The sequence below is a fragment of the Lineus longissimus genome, chromosome 10 (genome assembly GCF_910592395.1).
Source record: "Lineus longissimus chromosome 10, tnLinLong1.2, whole genome shotgun sequence".
In the NCBI taxonomy this organism is placed as follows: Eukaryota; Metazoa; Nemertea; class Pilidiophora; order Heteronemertea; family Lineidae; genus Lineus; species Lineus longissimus.
Window position 1 is genome coordinate 6,076,591 of NC_088317.1, and position 16,279 is coordinate 6,092,869.

Genomic DNA, 16,279 nt, shown 5'->3' on the forward strand with positions numbered 1-16,279 from the left:
GCGTACGAAAGTCTCTGTGATTTCAGGCCACGCAAGCCACGTGTTCCATGCGGACTTCTTACCATAGTTGGCAAAGTACGATGTGTTGTCCGAGCCCGTGAAGGCATGAAAAAACAGCAATCCGTGTGCAACCTGAGGGCCTACTGCACTTGCAATCTCATGGACAGGAATATAACGAAAATCCTTGCCCGTCCCAAAAGCTATCCACAGTTGTTCAAGATTTGCAAAGTTCTGAAAGTTAGCAACAGCTAATACAACAACATCTGTATCCACTGTTCTAATCATCACTGTTTTGAAGCCGGAATTCATTGCATCTTTGACATGAAGGAAGATTCTTGTGTCCGCCTCCTCATGGGAACATGGCTGTAGTCCGTCCGTATTCTGATCCATAACTGAGGTAACAACAGCCTCGCTCAAGGTGGAGATGATGATTGTGTCTCCAGTGTCTTCAGAAGCCAACTGCTTTCCCAGAAACTGGAAGAGTTCCTCTTTATTTTCATCATTGCGCAAGAAGTTTTTCCAATGTCCTGGAAGCTTGACATTACAAGACACTCGTCTGCGTGCTCCGGTTCCTCTATTTTCTCGGGTTGAAAGTTTCAGACTGTCTTTCAGGTAAATGTCCCAAACAAGATTAACTCGACTCGTCTTCTCTAGCTGTGCTGACACATGTGGAATGAAAACATCCTTGGCATATTCCCCGAATGTCCTAGATTCCCCAACCGGCAGAAGATGTACTACAGCTGCGCCATCAAGAACTTTTACCTCAACAGATGGGGTGTTGGAGACGGCTGAATCGATCTTGGACTCTAGGCATCCCACAAGATCAGACTTTTTCCCCTGTCGAAGTTTTCCGGACGAAGACAGCGATGGTGGGTACTGCTGATTCTCGTGCTTGAAAAACTCCTGAAGGTCACCTTCTCGTGATTGACTGGCGATGTGTAAACGCGAGAATAAGGAGCAGTCACTCTTCAGTTCGGTTAGCTTTTTCTTGTCCTTTGATGGGGCCTTCTTGTTAGGCCTGCTGAACAGCGGGAGCGCATTTCTTGGTATTGTGGCACTTATTGCTTTGTCGTTTTTTAACAATCTTTCATTGATGAAGGATGAATACTGTTCGTTCCCGAGTTGGCGTATCCCTTCATGCTACTGACAACACTCGTCGGCATTATTTCTTGAGTATCGATGGTGAGAAGGTCATTGCTACGATCAAGAAACGGATTCCCAAATTCCTCCATGGTAGTGACGAAGGCACGTACGTCCTCGGAGAAGGTCCTCTGTCTGCTGTCGCTCTGCTCATGATGTTTGCCATGGTCGCTGTCGAGGTGTGGGTCAATACTGTCTTCGTACTCTGCAATGATTGCGGACAACTGTGGTCCTGCCACCATCCAGCGTCGTAGGGCTCCAGGGTTCTCGGTTAACCCGATAGCTCCTCCATCTCCCTTGACCAGCGCATTCATCTGCTCATGCGCTTGGTCGAGTCCGATTGCAGAGAATGAATTTCCAGTCTTATTTGAGGTAAACGCACCACCCATGAAATGTTCATAAACCTCAGGACATCTCTGACGGAGGTTAGTCATGTCCCTTATGTGCACAGGAATCCACCGAGCATAGTGCACATGGTCCAAAGCAAAGAACCATGGAGCAAGTTGAGCCAAAGACTCAACATACAAATCGAAGTCGGATGTGCGGTGGGCTCGAACGAAAGCCAGGAGATTTAACTCTAGTTCAAAAACTATGCTCCAGAATTGAAACATGGGATGGGAAAGATACATCTTTTCGCACCATGCAGTGAAGGCCGAATCAGAGAACGTATCACTATCAGCTGAAGTTTCTTCTTCCATCTCAAACGCTTGTCTCTGAAGACAATACAGCGATGCAGCAGTGATTTGATGAGCCCTCCGTGTCTTCGTTATATGCGAGGCACGAATGAAACTGTCTGCCGTTCCTTGGTTGGCAACGTTTGCCTGGGCGATAGCATTTGCCCAGCCACTCCCCTCGATCAAATCTCCGATCACCTTTAGCGCTGCCATTTCGATGTGGAGAGGACCCAGCATCATGACGTACTTGTTTTCGCCGAACAACCGTGGTGACCGCCACTGGATCTGCTTTCCGATGGCGTACAGTGGCTGGTCCATGGTGAGAACAGGGGTTTGTCCCAGATTGAGATGCTCCGTTGCTGCCTTATTTGTTTTCATGCAATGGGTTATCATGGCGAATGAATGCGATACATCTCGAAACAATGGCATCAAAGCAACGGCTGTTGGTAGATTGTTACTAGGATCCTGCATGGATGCGTGATAAGCCGCCCATGACATATCTTCGACGTCTTCCAGTTCCTCCGTCACCAGTAACATTTGCTTCTTCAGCCAGTCATACTCTTTCTTGCGGTCCTCAGTAACTTTGTTAGTTTCTGGTCTCACAGGCCCTTCGATCATTGGAGCTACAATTTCCTTAGGCATGGGGATAGCAGGCAGAATGTTTGTGTACGATAAGGGGAGAGGAGGAATCTGTTTGTCCATGTGTGTTTGCTCTAAAACGATTCTGTCTCTAACAGTTCCTCGATTGTCTTCGGTTGGATGCTGGCACAGGGAATGTGCTGTTCCATGAAAAGAGCCGGCTGCAGTTATTGCGCTTGGATTGTGATCAATGTTGTCAACCTGATCAGTTGTAAAAAGACCACCTTTCAGCTGAGGGGGACACAGGGTACCATCACTTTCAAAGCGCTTGATGATTCCTTGGGCGACTACAGACGAAATCCTCAACACTCGGTCATACGATATCGATAATCCATGCCTGTGAAGGCAGTCCACAAGCTCCCGCTTCCTTGTCTTCGCGTTGATCTTCAAGCCTAGGTAGACAGGAATAGGAACCACCCTTTCACTACTGTGCCGCACAACTGCCTGTCGTGGTTTATTCGACGCCTTGATACTATTGAACGTGAGAAGTTCAGAAATGGTGCGAGCTGCTTGTGTTGACGATTCTTCCTTGCGCGACTGAGACTTTATACTTGGACCATCAAGAATCATATTAATGAGTGCAAGCAATGTGTCTGGGACGGTTTGTTCTGGGTTTTTTTTCACAAAGCGAGCCGTTGAATGAGTGACCATAACTGAAAATCTGCTTTCGAATGATAGTAGCAGCCCTAGCTAGTTGCAAGGCTTCAGAGTCTCCATCTGAACAGGCCTTCAATATTGCATCACCAACCGCAGTATCATAAGTCAGGAGTACATCCCGTCCTTGGTTTACAGCCTTCAGATATGGACAGTGCAATAGCAAACGTTCCTTCAAGCGCGTTGAATTGACCTTATCGCTGTCCTCTGAACTCAGCTCTGTAAGACGTTCACTATAGACAGAGACTAGATCAGCAAGACGGAAAACTGGCACGGGGGTCTCGATCAGCCGCATTTCATCTATGTAAGATATCAACTCTGCCAGCGCAATATTGTGATAGGATGAAGACGCTTTCCGACCATGACTTTCTGCACCTTGCTTGTCCTTATCGCCCTTTTTGAACCTGTTGTACAGTTTGTTGTAACAGTTCTTATGGTACTTTGCGTCCAATGCAATCATATCACCCGCTGATAGTTTCGCCAAAAGCTTGGTGTCATTTAGCTCTGCGGCATACCAGCGAACCAACGTATCGGTCCTAAGAGTAGAAACTGCATGTAATCCTGAAGGCCCAGCTTCTCCATCGCAGAAAAAACAGACTGGGACTGATATCGAATCATCTTTCAAACTACCAGTAGACCACCTTCTTCGTTTTACTGGGGGCCTGCCATCACCATTCGCGTCTTTTTCTGATTCGGACTTTCGTTTGATTTCTCGCTGTAACTTAAATTCACTGAACATGTTCCTGCACGTCTTGTGCCACTTCGCTTCGTTCTTCCGCAATGTCTCTTGAATACCTGACCCATCATCTAATTGTTCAGTACAAATGTTGAGAGGTACCTGACCAAGTTCTTTGAACCTAGCTAGGTTAGTCGCGAATGTCTGATAACTTGTGCCGGTAGAAGCTTCACTGTGACCTCGCCCTCTACCCCGCAACGGTTGGGAAAGGGTTTCTGATGACGAAGTTTGACAAAGTAGGCACAGATTCCAGTCAATTGGGGGCCTCCGTACTTCTCCAACCTCACCAGGCCTAACCATACGGAACTGCTTTGACATCATTCACCGATTCCTGAAAAAAATTTATGACATGAGTTGTTTTTCAAATTTTGGCTTGTTTTGCGCTCCATACCCCGGTATTTATAAAAAGAACTTGTCAACAACTCAACATTTGACATTGTCAGTCATACTTACGGTAGTGTTCTCCTGGATACACCACTTTCATTTACTACAATCAAAGACTGCCAATAAACCATGTACGGATGATCAATGTTAGGCCTAATGTCCATACATGTAGGCCTACACACTGGTGCACATCGTACTTTCACTTTCATTTGACATGACAGCACGTGCTTCCTTTTCAATACTTAAGTATATCTTTTGCGCATTTATATGCTAGAGCATACTGTCAAATACTTACATGCTACATTTCCTTCATAGATCCATTCAGATGGTAATACGGGAAGAAATGATCTCGGTTTAATTAGCTTCTTTGTTTCAAAAATATGGCATAATCATAGGTGGCAGCACTGAATTATGGGATAAAAAATGCGCATTAATTTTTTTTTTTTGGTTGAGCCCTTTTCTTTTAGTAAGGTATTATTATAGTTGTTACAGATATGAAGTGGTGACGGATATACACCTGAGAGTAGTTTGACAAAAACAGAGGCATTTAAAAAATTGAGGCGGCCATCTTGAAATCCAAGATGGCCGCCATCTGACCGAATTTCTGATGCTCCGAAAATGTTCCTTGATATTGAAAACATGGGTATAGGCGCTCGATTTTCCATCCTACGTGCTTTAGAACTGGAGATATGGACAAAACTAGGTTATTTTGGCGGCCATTTTGGAATTCAAGATGGCGGCCACCAGGGGGCGTAATTTTTTGGGGTCCATTTTTTTTAATGATCCTGTGCTATAATACCCCTCTGCAAAATTTCATGCTTTCTTGAAGAAGTGAACGATTTTTATGCTTATGAGCACATACAAACTACCGGCCGGATATTCTCATTAACCGTGGTAAAGAACTGATGAAACGTACTTTTTGGACGTTTTGAAGCCCAAAAATCATGTTTGGTCACGAAGCTATAGGATTGATGAAAACCAGACATGAAAGAACTCCAACCAGTAGTTCGAACTGAAAAGCTCCAAACGATGCGGACAAACACTCATAAATGGAATGTAGCTAGAGGATAACAGAACAACCAATTCCAACTGAACACACCCGAAAATCTGAGAAAGATGTGAGCTTATAATGTTCTAGTTGACGTGTAGCACTCAACTTACTTGCAACACATTTCGTTCCAACCCATTTCTGACTCGCAATGCACCCTAAAGAGAAACAAAAAATATATATCATGGAAGATGACTGATATACTAACCCAAACGGAAAGGCCAATTTTTTACTACATTTAAAAAAAATCTTATCAAAACTAAACTGAAAATAGAAATATCCAGTTTAGTCAAAATTCAAATTTCATGTTATAGCATGGAACAGGTGCAGTACCGGTGCAGAAATAGAAATGTCTCCCGTGGACTCCATAGAACCATATATCATACTCAGTCAGAATACAATAGGGCTGAACACTTCTTCCACGGCCATCTATACCACAAAGATAAGAACGGGCATGATACAATCCTTTGTTCAGCGGACGACATTCTATCCTTGGAAATTTCAAACCTTCTTCATTGTTTACGACATTGGGTGAAAGGTAATGAAAACTATAGAGAAAGACAACTAAGAGCATTGGATGGGTTGATGGTTTGTTATTACAATTAAGTGTGTCTTTTTAATTGTGTATTAGCAGTCAAATGGACCGCGCTGACCTCAAACTCCGACACAACAGACGTTACGGCTCTGGAACAGCGAAGCAGCACCCTGGCGGCAAACAGCGCCACGCAGCGGCCACCCCGTGGTTTTGGTGGTAACCTGTTGAAAAGTTAGCTCCGTACCATGGGAAAAGTCACAAAACTATAATGGGTTCATTAAGAATGGTATTTGGACATTCCCGAATTGAAAGATATTTCACTTACTAACAACACATCTCGTTCCGTCCCACCTCTGTTGATAATCTGGACAAGCTGAAAGTACAATACCACATAGAACGTTAATAAAGATGTCCGTGCGGAAAACTCTATCTTAGTTCAAACAAGTTTTATATTTCGTAAAAGTTTTGTTATCGACTACTAGTAGACACACATTCTTGGCCATTTGCTCTTAGTATGATTTTTCACATTTGCTCATTGAAAAGAACGTACATGTACAATGCTTGTCTGGTATACAGGCCTGGCTTTTCGTACATGACATACTGATGTTTACTTACGATCAACACATTTTTTAGTGCTCTCGTCAAACTTGAGACCAAGGCTGCATGCTGAAATATGGGAGATGATGTGTATTTTGATGAATTAAAAAAAAGGGGGGGGTGAGAGTAAAAACTAAGGATAGGGAAAAGCGAGCAAGGAAAGATAACAGTTCATTTCCATTGGAAAACAAATACAGTCCAAATCACAATTTTCATCCAGTTCTCATCCAGTTTTCCGGTAAACTTGTATTTCTGATTTATCGGCCTAAGACCAATGTACAAATCATCGACCATGTCCCTGTTAACTAGTGATCCAATATGTTTAGCTGGATCTTTGCCGTCAACCCATGGCATTAGATTGCCAGTCTTCTGATTATAGCTGACTCCAATGAAGGACCACGAATTGTTAAAGCTCTAGTTATCTAATTGTCGTTAGAATCGCACCATATACATGTAGTACATGTGAATGAAATATCTTACGAGGAATGGGGGTTCCAAAGACTTCGACTTCGCACAAAGTCAACGCCTGGCTTCTTGACCTAACGACCGCAACATATCTCCCTTGTAGTTGCTTGTTGCAGTTAAATGTCTGTGATTGACCTTGTGAGACGGCTCCAGTCTTATGAGCACAGACCTCGCTAGAAGAAAACACAAGCCTCGTCCCTGGGGTAGGCCTGGTGTATGTCACCACGATGTCGAAATTACCTAGTCTAGAACCTGCAATAAACACAATCAGAGGCAAAATATTTTGGTGTATGTCCTAGTCGTTCGCTTTACTGTACAGATAAGCAAGCATGACAGAACATACAGCGGCGACTGATGCGTGGTCTTCTCCAAGGTTTCTTTTTCGTATTCAAGTCAAGGAAATCCAAGTTCAAAACAAGAGACCCACTTAAACTCGGAGCACTTAAAATAGATACTGATGTAAACCAGCACCACAATTGCTCCCTCATATATTTCACAACTAAGGATTAGTATACCGGCGCCGCGTAAACACGTGTATACAGTAGAAGAAGTAGAAGAAGAAGAAGACACAATGGTGTTTAAAAAAATATTATTCTTGACTCATGTTCGACCATACCTACCACAGCAGTCCCCTCTGTTATATAAGACAACCTTCTGTATCAAAGATATATCAACTAAATCCACCGCCCACCAATTGTTGTTGACGGTATCACCAGCGTTGGCGCTGGTATGGGTGCAACTGTAGCTGAAATAGTTAGTGTTTTTGTTGCCGTCTACAGCTCGGTTCGCTTTACCCCCACTCGCCTCATGGAATTGCAGACAGGTTTTCCTCAATGCCAGGTTCACAGGAACAGTACTCTCCGCTGGAACATAATTATTTTAGACCACATTGATTTATCAGATTGACTAAGCATTGCCGATGATGGGCAACAGCAAAATAAAACTGACCATTTACCGGTTGACGAAATTTATATACGATGTACAAGAACTCGGTCGAAAGAGTCCGTTGCTCCAAAAAGCGCATTAAAGCGAATGAAATGACACCGAATATGAGTTTAAAGGCTTAGGCCTACGCCGTTCGTTGAAAACTTGAAATGTGTATTTGGATATGAACATTTTCAATTGCGTAAATACGTACTAAAGATATAAATTTCAGCACTGCCGTACACATTATATAAATACTATAATACAAAGTTTCAGCAAATTCGTATGCATTTTAACTGCACTACAGCATTGTGTATGTACCGCATTTCTATTTTCCTGAAGTAGTTACAGAGGGTCCTTTACGTATTTAAAATAGCATTCCACTATTTATTTCGACGGTATTTAGCTAGTCTTTCTGAAAGTTGAATAAGTGATACACCGCGCATTTCTCTCGAACTGATCTTATACAAGATTTGCGAGTATACCATAGTCTTAGATATCCTGGTTTCAAATAATCCAAATTAAAGAAATGGACATCATTTACATCAAGTACATATAATATGAATGTTTGTTCGTATGGTGATAGCGATCGTTAAAATGTTTCAAGTGAACAATATTTAAAAATTTGCTCTTGAAATTCATTACTATAAAACGATTTCATCACCGAGTTTAATAAAACGCGCAGCAAGGGCGAATGGTCACGTCCTCGAATAACAGAGTCAGTCGTACGCTACCCCCCCCCCCCCCCCCCGCACACGTTTATGGCTGGCGCGAGTGGACAGAATTATGCCACGGCGTAAATAGGAATTGTGGTGTGATTGTGGTGTGGCATAATTCTCAATTATTGTGGTGTGGTATAATTCTCAATTATGGTGAATCATAAATCAACCAATCAAAACCTCGGATCTCGTGAATTATGCTGCGGCATAAATTGAATTGTGGTGTGGGTCTATTCGACAAAAGCAGTCAACCAATCAGATAGCCGGTAATTGTGGACTGAAGTGTCATTAATGGAGGACGGAAGTGAGAATTGTGATTTGTGTGTTGATGTTATTTTCAAAACACGATTGCAGGCCATGTGATCTTTGAGACTTCGCGGAAATGAAATTGTAAAAAAATGCAAACCTCCAAAGATTTTCAGGTAAGTATTTTTAGGGTAGTTGAGAAGAGCAGGACTGTGAAGGGCTTGAGATCAATGATCGCATGCAATGAGAAGGAATAGAGAAAGAACCAACATTTAGCAACCTACGTACATTTGTTGACATCTGAGCTTCGCACGTTTTATACAATTTCTCTTCCGGCGAAATCTCAAAGATCACATGACCTGCAATCGTGTATTGAAAATAACATCAACCCACAAATCGCGTCCACAATTCTCACTTCCGTCCTCCATAAATGACACTTCCGTCCACAATTCCCGGCTATCTGATTAGTTGACTGCTTTTGCCGAATATACCCACACCACAATTCAGATTTATGCCGCGGCATAATTAGAGATCCGAGGTATTGATTGGTTGATTAATGATGCACCATAATTGAGAATTACGCCACACCACAATTCAGATTTATGCCGTGGCATAATTCGGAATTCCGTCCACTCTCGCCAGCCATACACGTTAGTCATGTTAATTAGCGTTAATTGCACTGTTGACGGAAGGAAAACGTCCTACCTTGTGCTAAGATTGCAGTGACCACAATGGCCACCCATGCCAATGGAGATTTCATTCTAAAAGAAACCGATAGAAAGGAAAAGGAAAAAGTTATCGTTAGAAAACGCAGTGAATACTTCGAAGAGGTCGACGGTTAATAAGCAGTTGTGTTTGTTTTTACCAATTATAATATTTGGTTTTATCAGTCACATACAGATAGCAGATAATCTACCACTTCATTTTCAGGGGCAAAATATCTGACATCAATATTATGGCATAAAAGAGGTTCCAAAGTCTGCCAATTTGGTTTTTAAGATTAAAAAGTGTGGTAAATACGCGCACGTTCTGTTATTAGGCAGTGTTAGTTGTCAATGGGAGTTTAGAGAAATCACATCAAGATCGAATATACTTTTTGAATTAAAAATATAGTTATAACAGCAACACCAAGAAGAATCAAACCTGAGCGAACGAGGAAGGATTCGGAATTCGTTTGGATTTTTACCTACCTTTGAGTGGAACTGCAAGGACTTTCCAGAAGAAACGGGGCAAAAATGCAATTGTTTCCCCAACGGATGCCAGGACGGTAATACCGAAAATATATGAGCGAGCCTTATTTATTTCTTTGTAATACTAGTACTGCCAGAAACCCCTGTTGAATGTTGGTATTGACATTTGCGTAATACGAGAGAACCCGTCAAAGGAATTAACATATGTCGGAGATGAAATTTCAAACAAGGCCTCCATACACTGCATGACAAAAGTCATTTTGTGGCTTGTTTCCAAAAAAATGTTGCAATGTGTATACGATTGGAACTTTTGTTACGAAGTATCCATATGTCCCGCCTTGTTGAAAGTTGTATAACGTTAACCACAAAAGTCAATAGGTGTGTAGATGATTACGACTATTGTGACCGTGTTTCAGGTAGCAGCTCCAGCTTCAAACTGTAGAGTCATCTTTTACAAAAGTCATTCAGTGTGTATTCACTCAGTGACCTTTGTGGGCATGTTTACCCCTGTGGAAAGCCTGTGGAAAGCTGTGGAGAGCTGAATTGAATATGTTCAATTTTTGGAGACCTGTTGCTCATGGGACAGAAAGATGGCTACGTTGTATTTAGAAAAAAAAACATCAAGATTTTGTGATCTTTGGGGGGTGCAAGAATGTCTTTTCAACGTCAAGTCCCCTCTGTACCACGATAGGAACGAAAAGAGGAAAAAGATAGCCGGAATCGCTACTGAATTGGATGTCACCGGTAAGGTTCACATCGGTAATGTTGGTAAATATGCCCCGACCAATTTCAATACACGTTTACCCAAGAAATGAATGAACAAAATATATTAATATCCAGTTTAATATTATTTGCTTGGAAGACAATACAAGAAAATTGGATGTAAACCCTGTGATTTGGATTGCAATTCATCCACTACTTATGAATCTGTGTTGGTCGTTTGAATTAGAATGAGGACAGAGCAAATCGCACGCGGAGCCACTTCCCTTTGCGTGGTACACAGGCTACAGTCCTATAGTCCAAAGATTCTGAGACAAAAAGGTAAATCTCATTCATGTTGATAATACTTGAGTGCTTGTACTGTTTTAATACCCGCCGTTGTTTATGCTAACAGAAGATGACGCAATCAAGAAAATCGCATTCGTCTGGTTCGTCTCCGCCGAATGATGACAATGAGAGACAGACATACCGATGCGACCAGTTCGGTGTCTGCCATGGTTATGAAGTGTGACGTCGGTGTAGAAGAGTTTTGGTCATTGTTGAAGTGGAATGTCATGAATGTGTAGTGACCAGTCAACAACTGTGGAAAGTCACAAAAATATTTGTGGCAAATGGTGATTTCTGTGGCCTGTCGGGATCATTTTGTAGCAAATGTGTGTTACATTATTGACTATTGTCGAGTGTCAACTCGAAACATATGTCGCAGTTGCGTTTTGCACGTCCACATGTCTATCAGTGTGTGGAGAAATTTCGACTTCTGTGGAATGTCACCAGAATGACTTTTGTCGAAGGTGACTTTTGTAGCAGCTGATTTCTACTTTTGTCATGTAGTGTATGAAGGCCTGACAGAGAAAGCTGAACTATGGCTGGACGAGAGTTTGAGTTTTGATGATACAAAAAGGGTAACATTGACCGACTCCACTCACAGGCGATTTTAAACTTTGACATGTGACTATTCATTGTAAACAGTGCCTTGTAGGCCGAATGAGCTGCCTCCACCTGATGTGACCATTTCCCACCATAGTGGAAAAGCATTCCAAGATATGCGTCCACAACCTCAAACTCTTCGTATCATCAATTCTTTAATTTTTTTTCTCGCCCTTATCGAACCGTTGTAGCCACCAGGCTTGCCATACATTGTATGTGAGTTAAGATTAAATTGTTTATTAATAAATGAAATTTTAATTCTTAATAACAGGATTTTTCCCAATTCTTCTTTATGGTAGAATCACCCACTTTATAGGTTCCTGCCACTTATCAAGTAGCCGCCAGACTGGTGTAGTTCTTTGAACTATGGAAACCAGTATTGTCCAATTCCAGCAGTGTACAATTCTTTCAACACCGAACATTGGTGTTCAACCTACCCACTATTTGAGGGTTCACTGACTGGTACACCCTCTGCACTGCTACACTTTCAACACCAAAAATCGGTGTTCAGCGGATCCCCTAAGTGAGTGTTCATGGATAGGTACACCGTCTTACAGTGTGTTGTGAACACCGAAAATGAGTATTCATCAATATCATAAATCGGTGTCCCTGAAAATGAACACCACCTGTCGGTGTTCAATGAACACCGAAAAGGGGTGTAACCCCTACACCGAAAATCGGTGAGGGGCACTAAGTAACCCTGAGTTTCAGTGTTGATTGAACACCCATTTTCAGTGTAACTGTCACACCACTTTTATACTGTGTTGACAGCTAGGATCTCGAATGTGGACAGCGAGGCATTCTGGATTCCTTCTGGGACCAATCCTTCAAATTTGCGCTGACATATGCGTGTATAAACGAGAGAACCATTCAAAAGAATTTATATATGTCGTCAGATAAAATACCACATTTTCATGAAGCAGGTGTTCTTAAGTTGTCAATATTTCGACAGAGAAACCTGAACCATTGCCAGCTGGGATGCGAGGCATTCTGGAGACTTTCTGAGGCCAATCCTTTGTCCATAATTACTACTTGAACAATCCTTTACTACTTAAACAATCCTTTACAATACAGAAAAATCAGTTTACCAGCGGACGCCAGATGGGTAATACTAGTACTGCCAGAATCGCCCTCCGAGTGTTGCTTTGAAAACGATCAGTTCTCGAATAATAGTTTAGATTTACACTTATATTTCGCGTGATCGATACAATAGCACCGGTTTACAATTCAGTTCTGTTGTGAGAGTCACTTTTCATGAAACATGTGATCAGAAAAATATTCAAATGAGAAACCAGACTTTACATTTTAATATTGTTAGCTAAACATGTTTTTGTTCGTGAGCTCTCACATCCTAAGTTACTCCTATACGTCATATCGACAGGTGGAGTATATTGAAAACCACTGGTGCCTCGATGGCGCTCCCAATAAGGCTTTGACACAGATTTTGTTGGAGTTGATGAGTTTGACATGAGCTAAATGGTCTGAGCTTTGCGATTAGAGATAGGCGTTCGCGTTGTCGTATCGGGGATTTGCGAAAACTCCCTATTGTCCATATGAGGTACGAATATACCATTTTGTGCACATGGTATAGGGCCCCATCTCTACGGCCGAGAACGGGCGCGCAGAGTCGGACCGGACCCGCGGATCGGTACGAAAGCCCAGTAGGTTCATACGAAACTCGACGTGGCACGTTGGATGCTTTCTAATTTGAAAATACTTTTTTTACTATTTAGGTTAAACGATGAGGTTTGAATAATGATTTTTTTTTCAGTGAGCCTCTGGGCTATTGTACCCCCGATTCACCTCTCATGACGTCATTTTTAACCGAATTTGCCATGCGGATTCGCCCCTCAAAAACTAACTTGATCAGTGCTTATCAGTGCCTTGCCGTATATCCAAATAAATACCACACCACAAATACTGATGGCTTATATCGATCACGGACATACAAAGCAGCACTATTCGTAGCGGAATAAAATAACGGTTTTATGTTTTTCAAATCGCTTTTAATAAAAATCATTAGGTAATCATTGTTCTACTTTCAGGCTTCATACATTTTGAGTTACCCAAACCAAAGGACCTTTTAGTGTGAAAACTGCTTTCGTAACGCTACAACACTACGTCAATGGCGCGCAAAAAATAGAATTCAACAAGCTGGGGGAGTTTCTAAAGAAGGATGATTTCAGGAAACACTTTGAAACAGATAGAGACGACATTGGATTTGTTCCCTAGAAGCTGGACATACCATCCAATTTTTTCCTTGTCTCATCGCATCCCAGATGTCTTCCTCATTTCCTGTGATGAGCAAAGCTTGGTTGATGGAGTTAGTTTTAGTGAGGTCTTGCTCGACGGTGATCGAGATTATGAGAAGCATGTCTTGGAGGTGTACTGCAGCTCTAAAGAAGCGTGCCTAAAGCACTGCGCTTTCTATTACCAGAGCATGATTGAGAATCAGAAATATAAGAATGCGTTTTGTGAAACAGTATATCCATTATGTGTGGATGAAGGCTTTATTGGTGAAACACTGGAGAAGAACGTCGGTGTAGTACGGTATTTGTCACCGATAGAAAATAATGCTTCTCCTTGTTTCTCCTATCTGCTCAACAAGAGTCTTCCAATGTCAGCTCACGTGTACAATCATATAACCTTAAGGTTTTCAAGCTTCTAAAGAATGCTATGTGTTGGCTTTTTGGCCAGCCGTAAACGGTTTATTACAAACCGCGAGATACGGAATGCGAAATCGCAAGATGCCAACCTAGGTGGGAGTATCAGCCGCCACAGAATGTATTGCAATTATGGAACATTAAAAGGCGAACATTCATGAGACCGAGGCTGTAGTACGGAGCTATCATTATTCCCCCGCGCCTCAGCGCGGGGAGTCTTTAAAGTTTCTTGGACGTACAGTCCGCCAGCTTTGCTTGAAAACCTCCGATTGGAATTTAGAAATGTTGCCATCAAATATTACAACGACCCTTTCATTAGAAAGGCCCTTTGAAACTATTAATACCCTACAATTTTCAGGCAATTAGGATCATTCCTTAATTACAACGAGGTAATTATCTGTAAATACAAGTATGATGACGCCACTGCCGCCGCCACCTTTCTCGTTCGGAACTGTCCGGAACTACTCGAATACTAGTCGGAAAGTGAGAATAACGGCTCATCCGGATATTGGTGAGAGTTTATCATACACGACTACAACTGAACTTAAATGCCGCCAGCCCAATAGCAGATCGTCCGTTGCTATCGGTGTCTCTGAGATTAGATAACCAGCTAGAAGATTGTCATGACCGGGTGTTCCCAATGTGAACTGCGCAGTTCTCCGACATTCAGCAACAAGGTTTGCGCACTATTTTACTGCACGTCTACAGAGCTTATACATTATGTACTATGTTGGGTATCAGATTCGAACACAACTTAGAAAGTCATCAAATTTTACCAAAACGAAACCTCTCCCAACTCAACCTTGGCACTTTTTAGATACATAATAATCATAAGCCCGTCCTCAACAATGATAGGTATTTACTAATCGACCTTGGAAATTCGGACGTTGGAGCATGTTTTTATGGTGTTTACCACATCATGCCCGCCAAGCACGTTCGCAAACGAAAGTCCGGCTATCATACTGTATAGTCTCATGTCAGTCAGTTTGAAGGTGGCCTCGATCATCATTCAATGATGTAGACCTCTAACACAATTGATACTGTTGTTGCTCATGGCCATGAATTTCATCATGAAATAATTTCACACTCTGGATCCGAGCCACAGTACTTGGCCCATTTTGATCTGCCTGAGTCATTGGAAGTTTCATCTTCATGGTTGTCACCCTTCTGTGCTTCATTGTCCCCATCATCGACACAACTGGGCATCTCAGGATGGGCATGTCCAATGTCCATGGCAGATGATCATTTAAAGGACCCTCATTACCGTGGGGGTCCTTCTCAATAATGATGCACTCTGTGCATCATAAAAGAAATAACAACAGCAACCCCTCTTTTTCGGTCCCTTCTTTTTTCGTAATACATTCCCTATCTTGTTTTGATTTACACTTCGATGCGGGATTTATTTTTCATTCATTGTATTGTCACAAACCAAATCCGTTCTCGCCGATTTATTTCCGTTGACATTTCAGTGAGATTCCATACCTTCCGTGAAGCTAGTCTTTGATGTGTTATGATTTGCTCGGGTACGACGTGGCATTACTAGTATAATCAGAAAAAGCTAAACACATTGATTGACAAACCATTGGAAATCCCCACGAGTGTGGCTTTATAAACGGCTTTCGGCCAATGTGCATACGATAAAGTAAAAATAACTCCACTAAGTCATGCCCATCACCGCATGTTACCAAGCTCTTGCACCAGCTCGTATACTGCATGCCGTGCCCCCTCGCGGTAGACGGGGAAAGGAAAGAAATTAATCCACAATTGTGGCCTTTTCAAAATAGTTCTTCAAAGTAAAAACTCTCACGGCAGAAGAGCCGGGACGCCCCCTCATCAGATTAAGGAGGAGGAATTGGGACAACTGCTACGAGCTGAGATTATCGCTAAATTCCCTGAAAGTCAGTCGTGTGTTTGGACATAGTTGCATGTAGCCTTTGTATTGTCTTCGGCCCCACTTCCATTGAATGGTGAAGTTCACGGCAGCATCGGAAGTGGGGATTGTCATGGTCCAGTGAAGT

The 16,279-nt window shown here is 42.3% G+C and overlaps 2 protein-coding genes across 2 annotated transcripts in view; one reads left to right on the top strand and one right to left on the bottom strand.

Moving 5' to 3' along the window:
* LOC135494237 (zonadhesin-like) overlaps positions 1-10,016 on the bottom strand; it is a 56,115-nt gene extending 46,099 nt beyond the window's left edge. Inside the window, exons 1-7 of the mRNA XM_064782083.1 lie at positions 9,952-10,016; positions 9,467-9,522; positions 7,493-7,735; positions 6,888-7,124; positions 6,426-6,476; positions 6,136-6,183; positions 5,389-5,433 (exon numbers count right to left, since the gene is read on the bottom strand). Of these exons, the coding sequence (XP_064638153.1) occupies positions 5,389-5,433; positions 6,136-6,183; positions 6,426-6,476; positions 6,888-7,124; positions 7,493-7,735; positions 9,467-9,521 (679 nt within the window). The 5' untranslated portion in view covers position 9,522; positions 9,952-10,016. The remainder of the gene's footprint in view (positions 1-5,388; positions 5,434-6,135; positions 6,184-6,425; positions 6,477-6,887; positions 7,125-7,492; positions 7,736-9,466; positions 9,523-9,951) is intronic.
* Positions 1-16,279, top strand: part of LOC135494239 (Na(+)/H(+) exchanger beta-like) — a 333,142-nt gene that overhangs the window by 64,822 nt on the left and 252,041 nt on the right. The window lies entirely within an intron of this gene.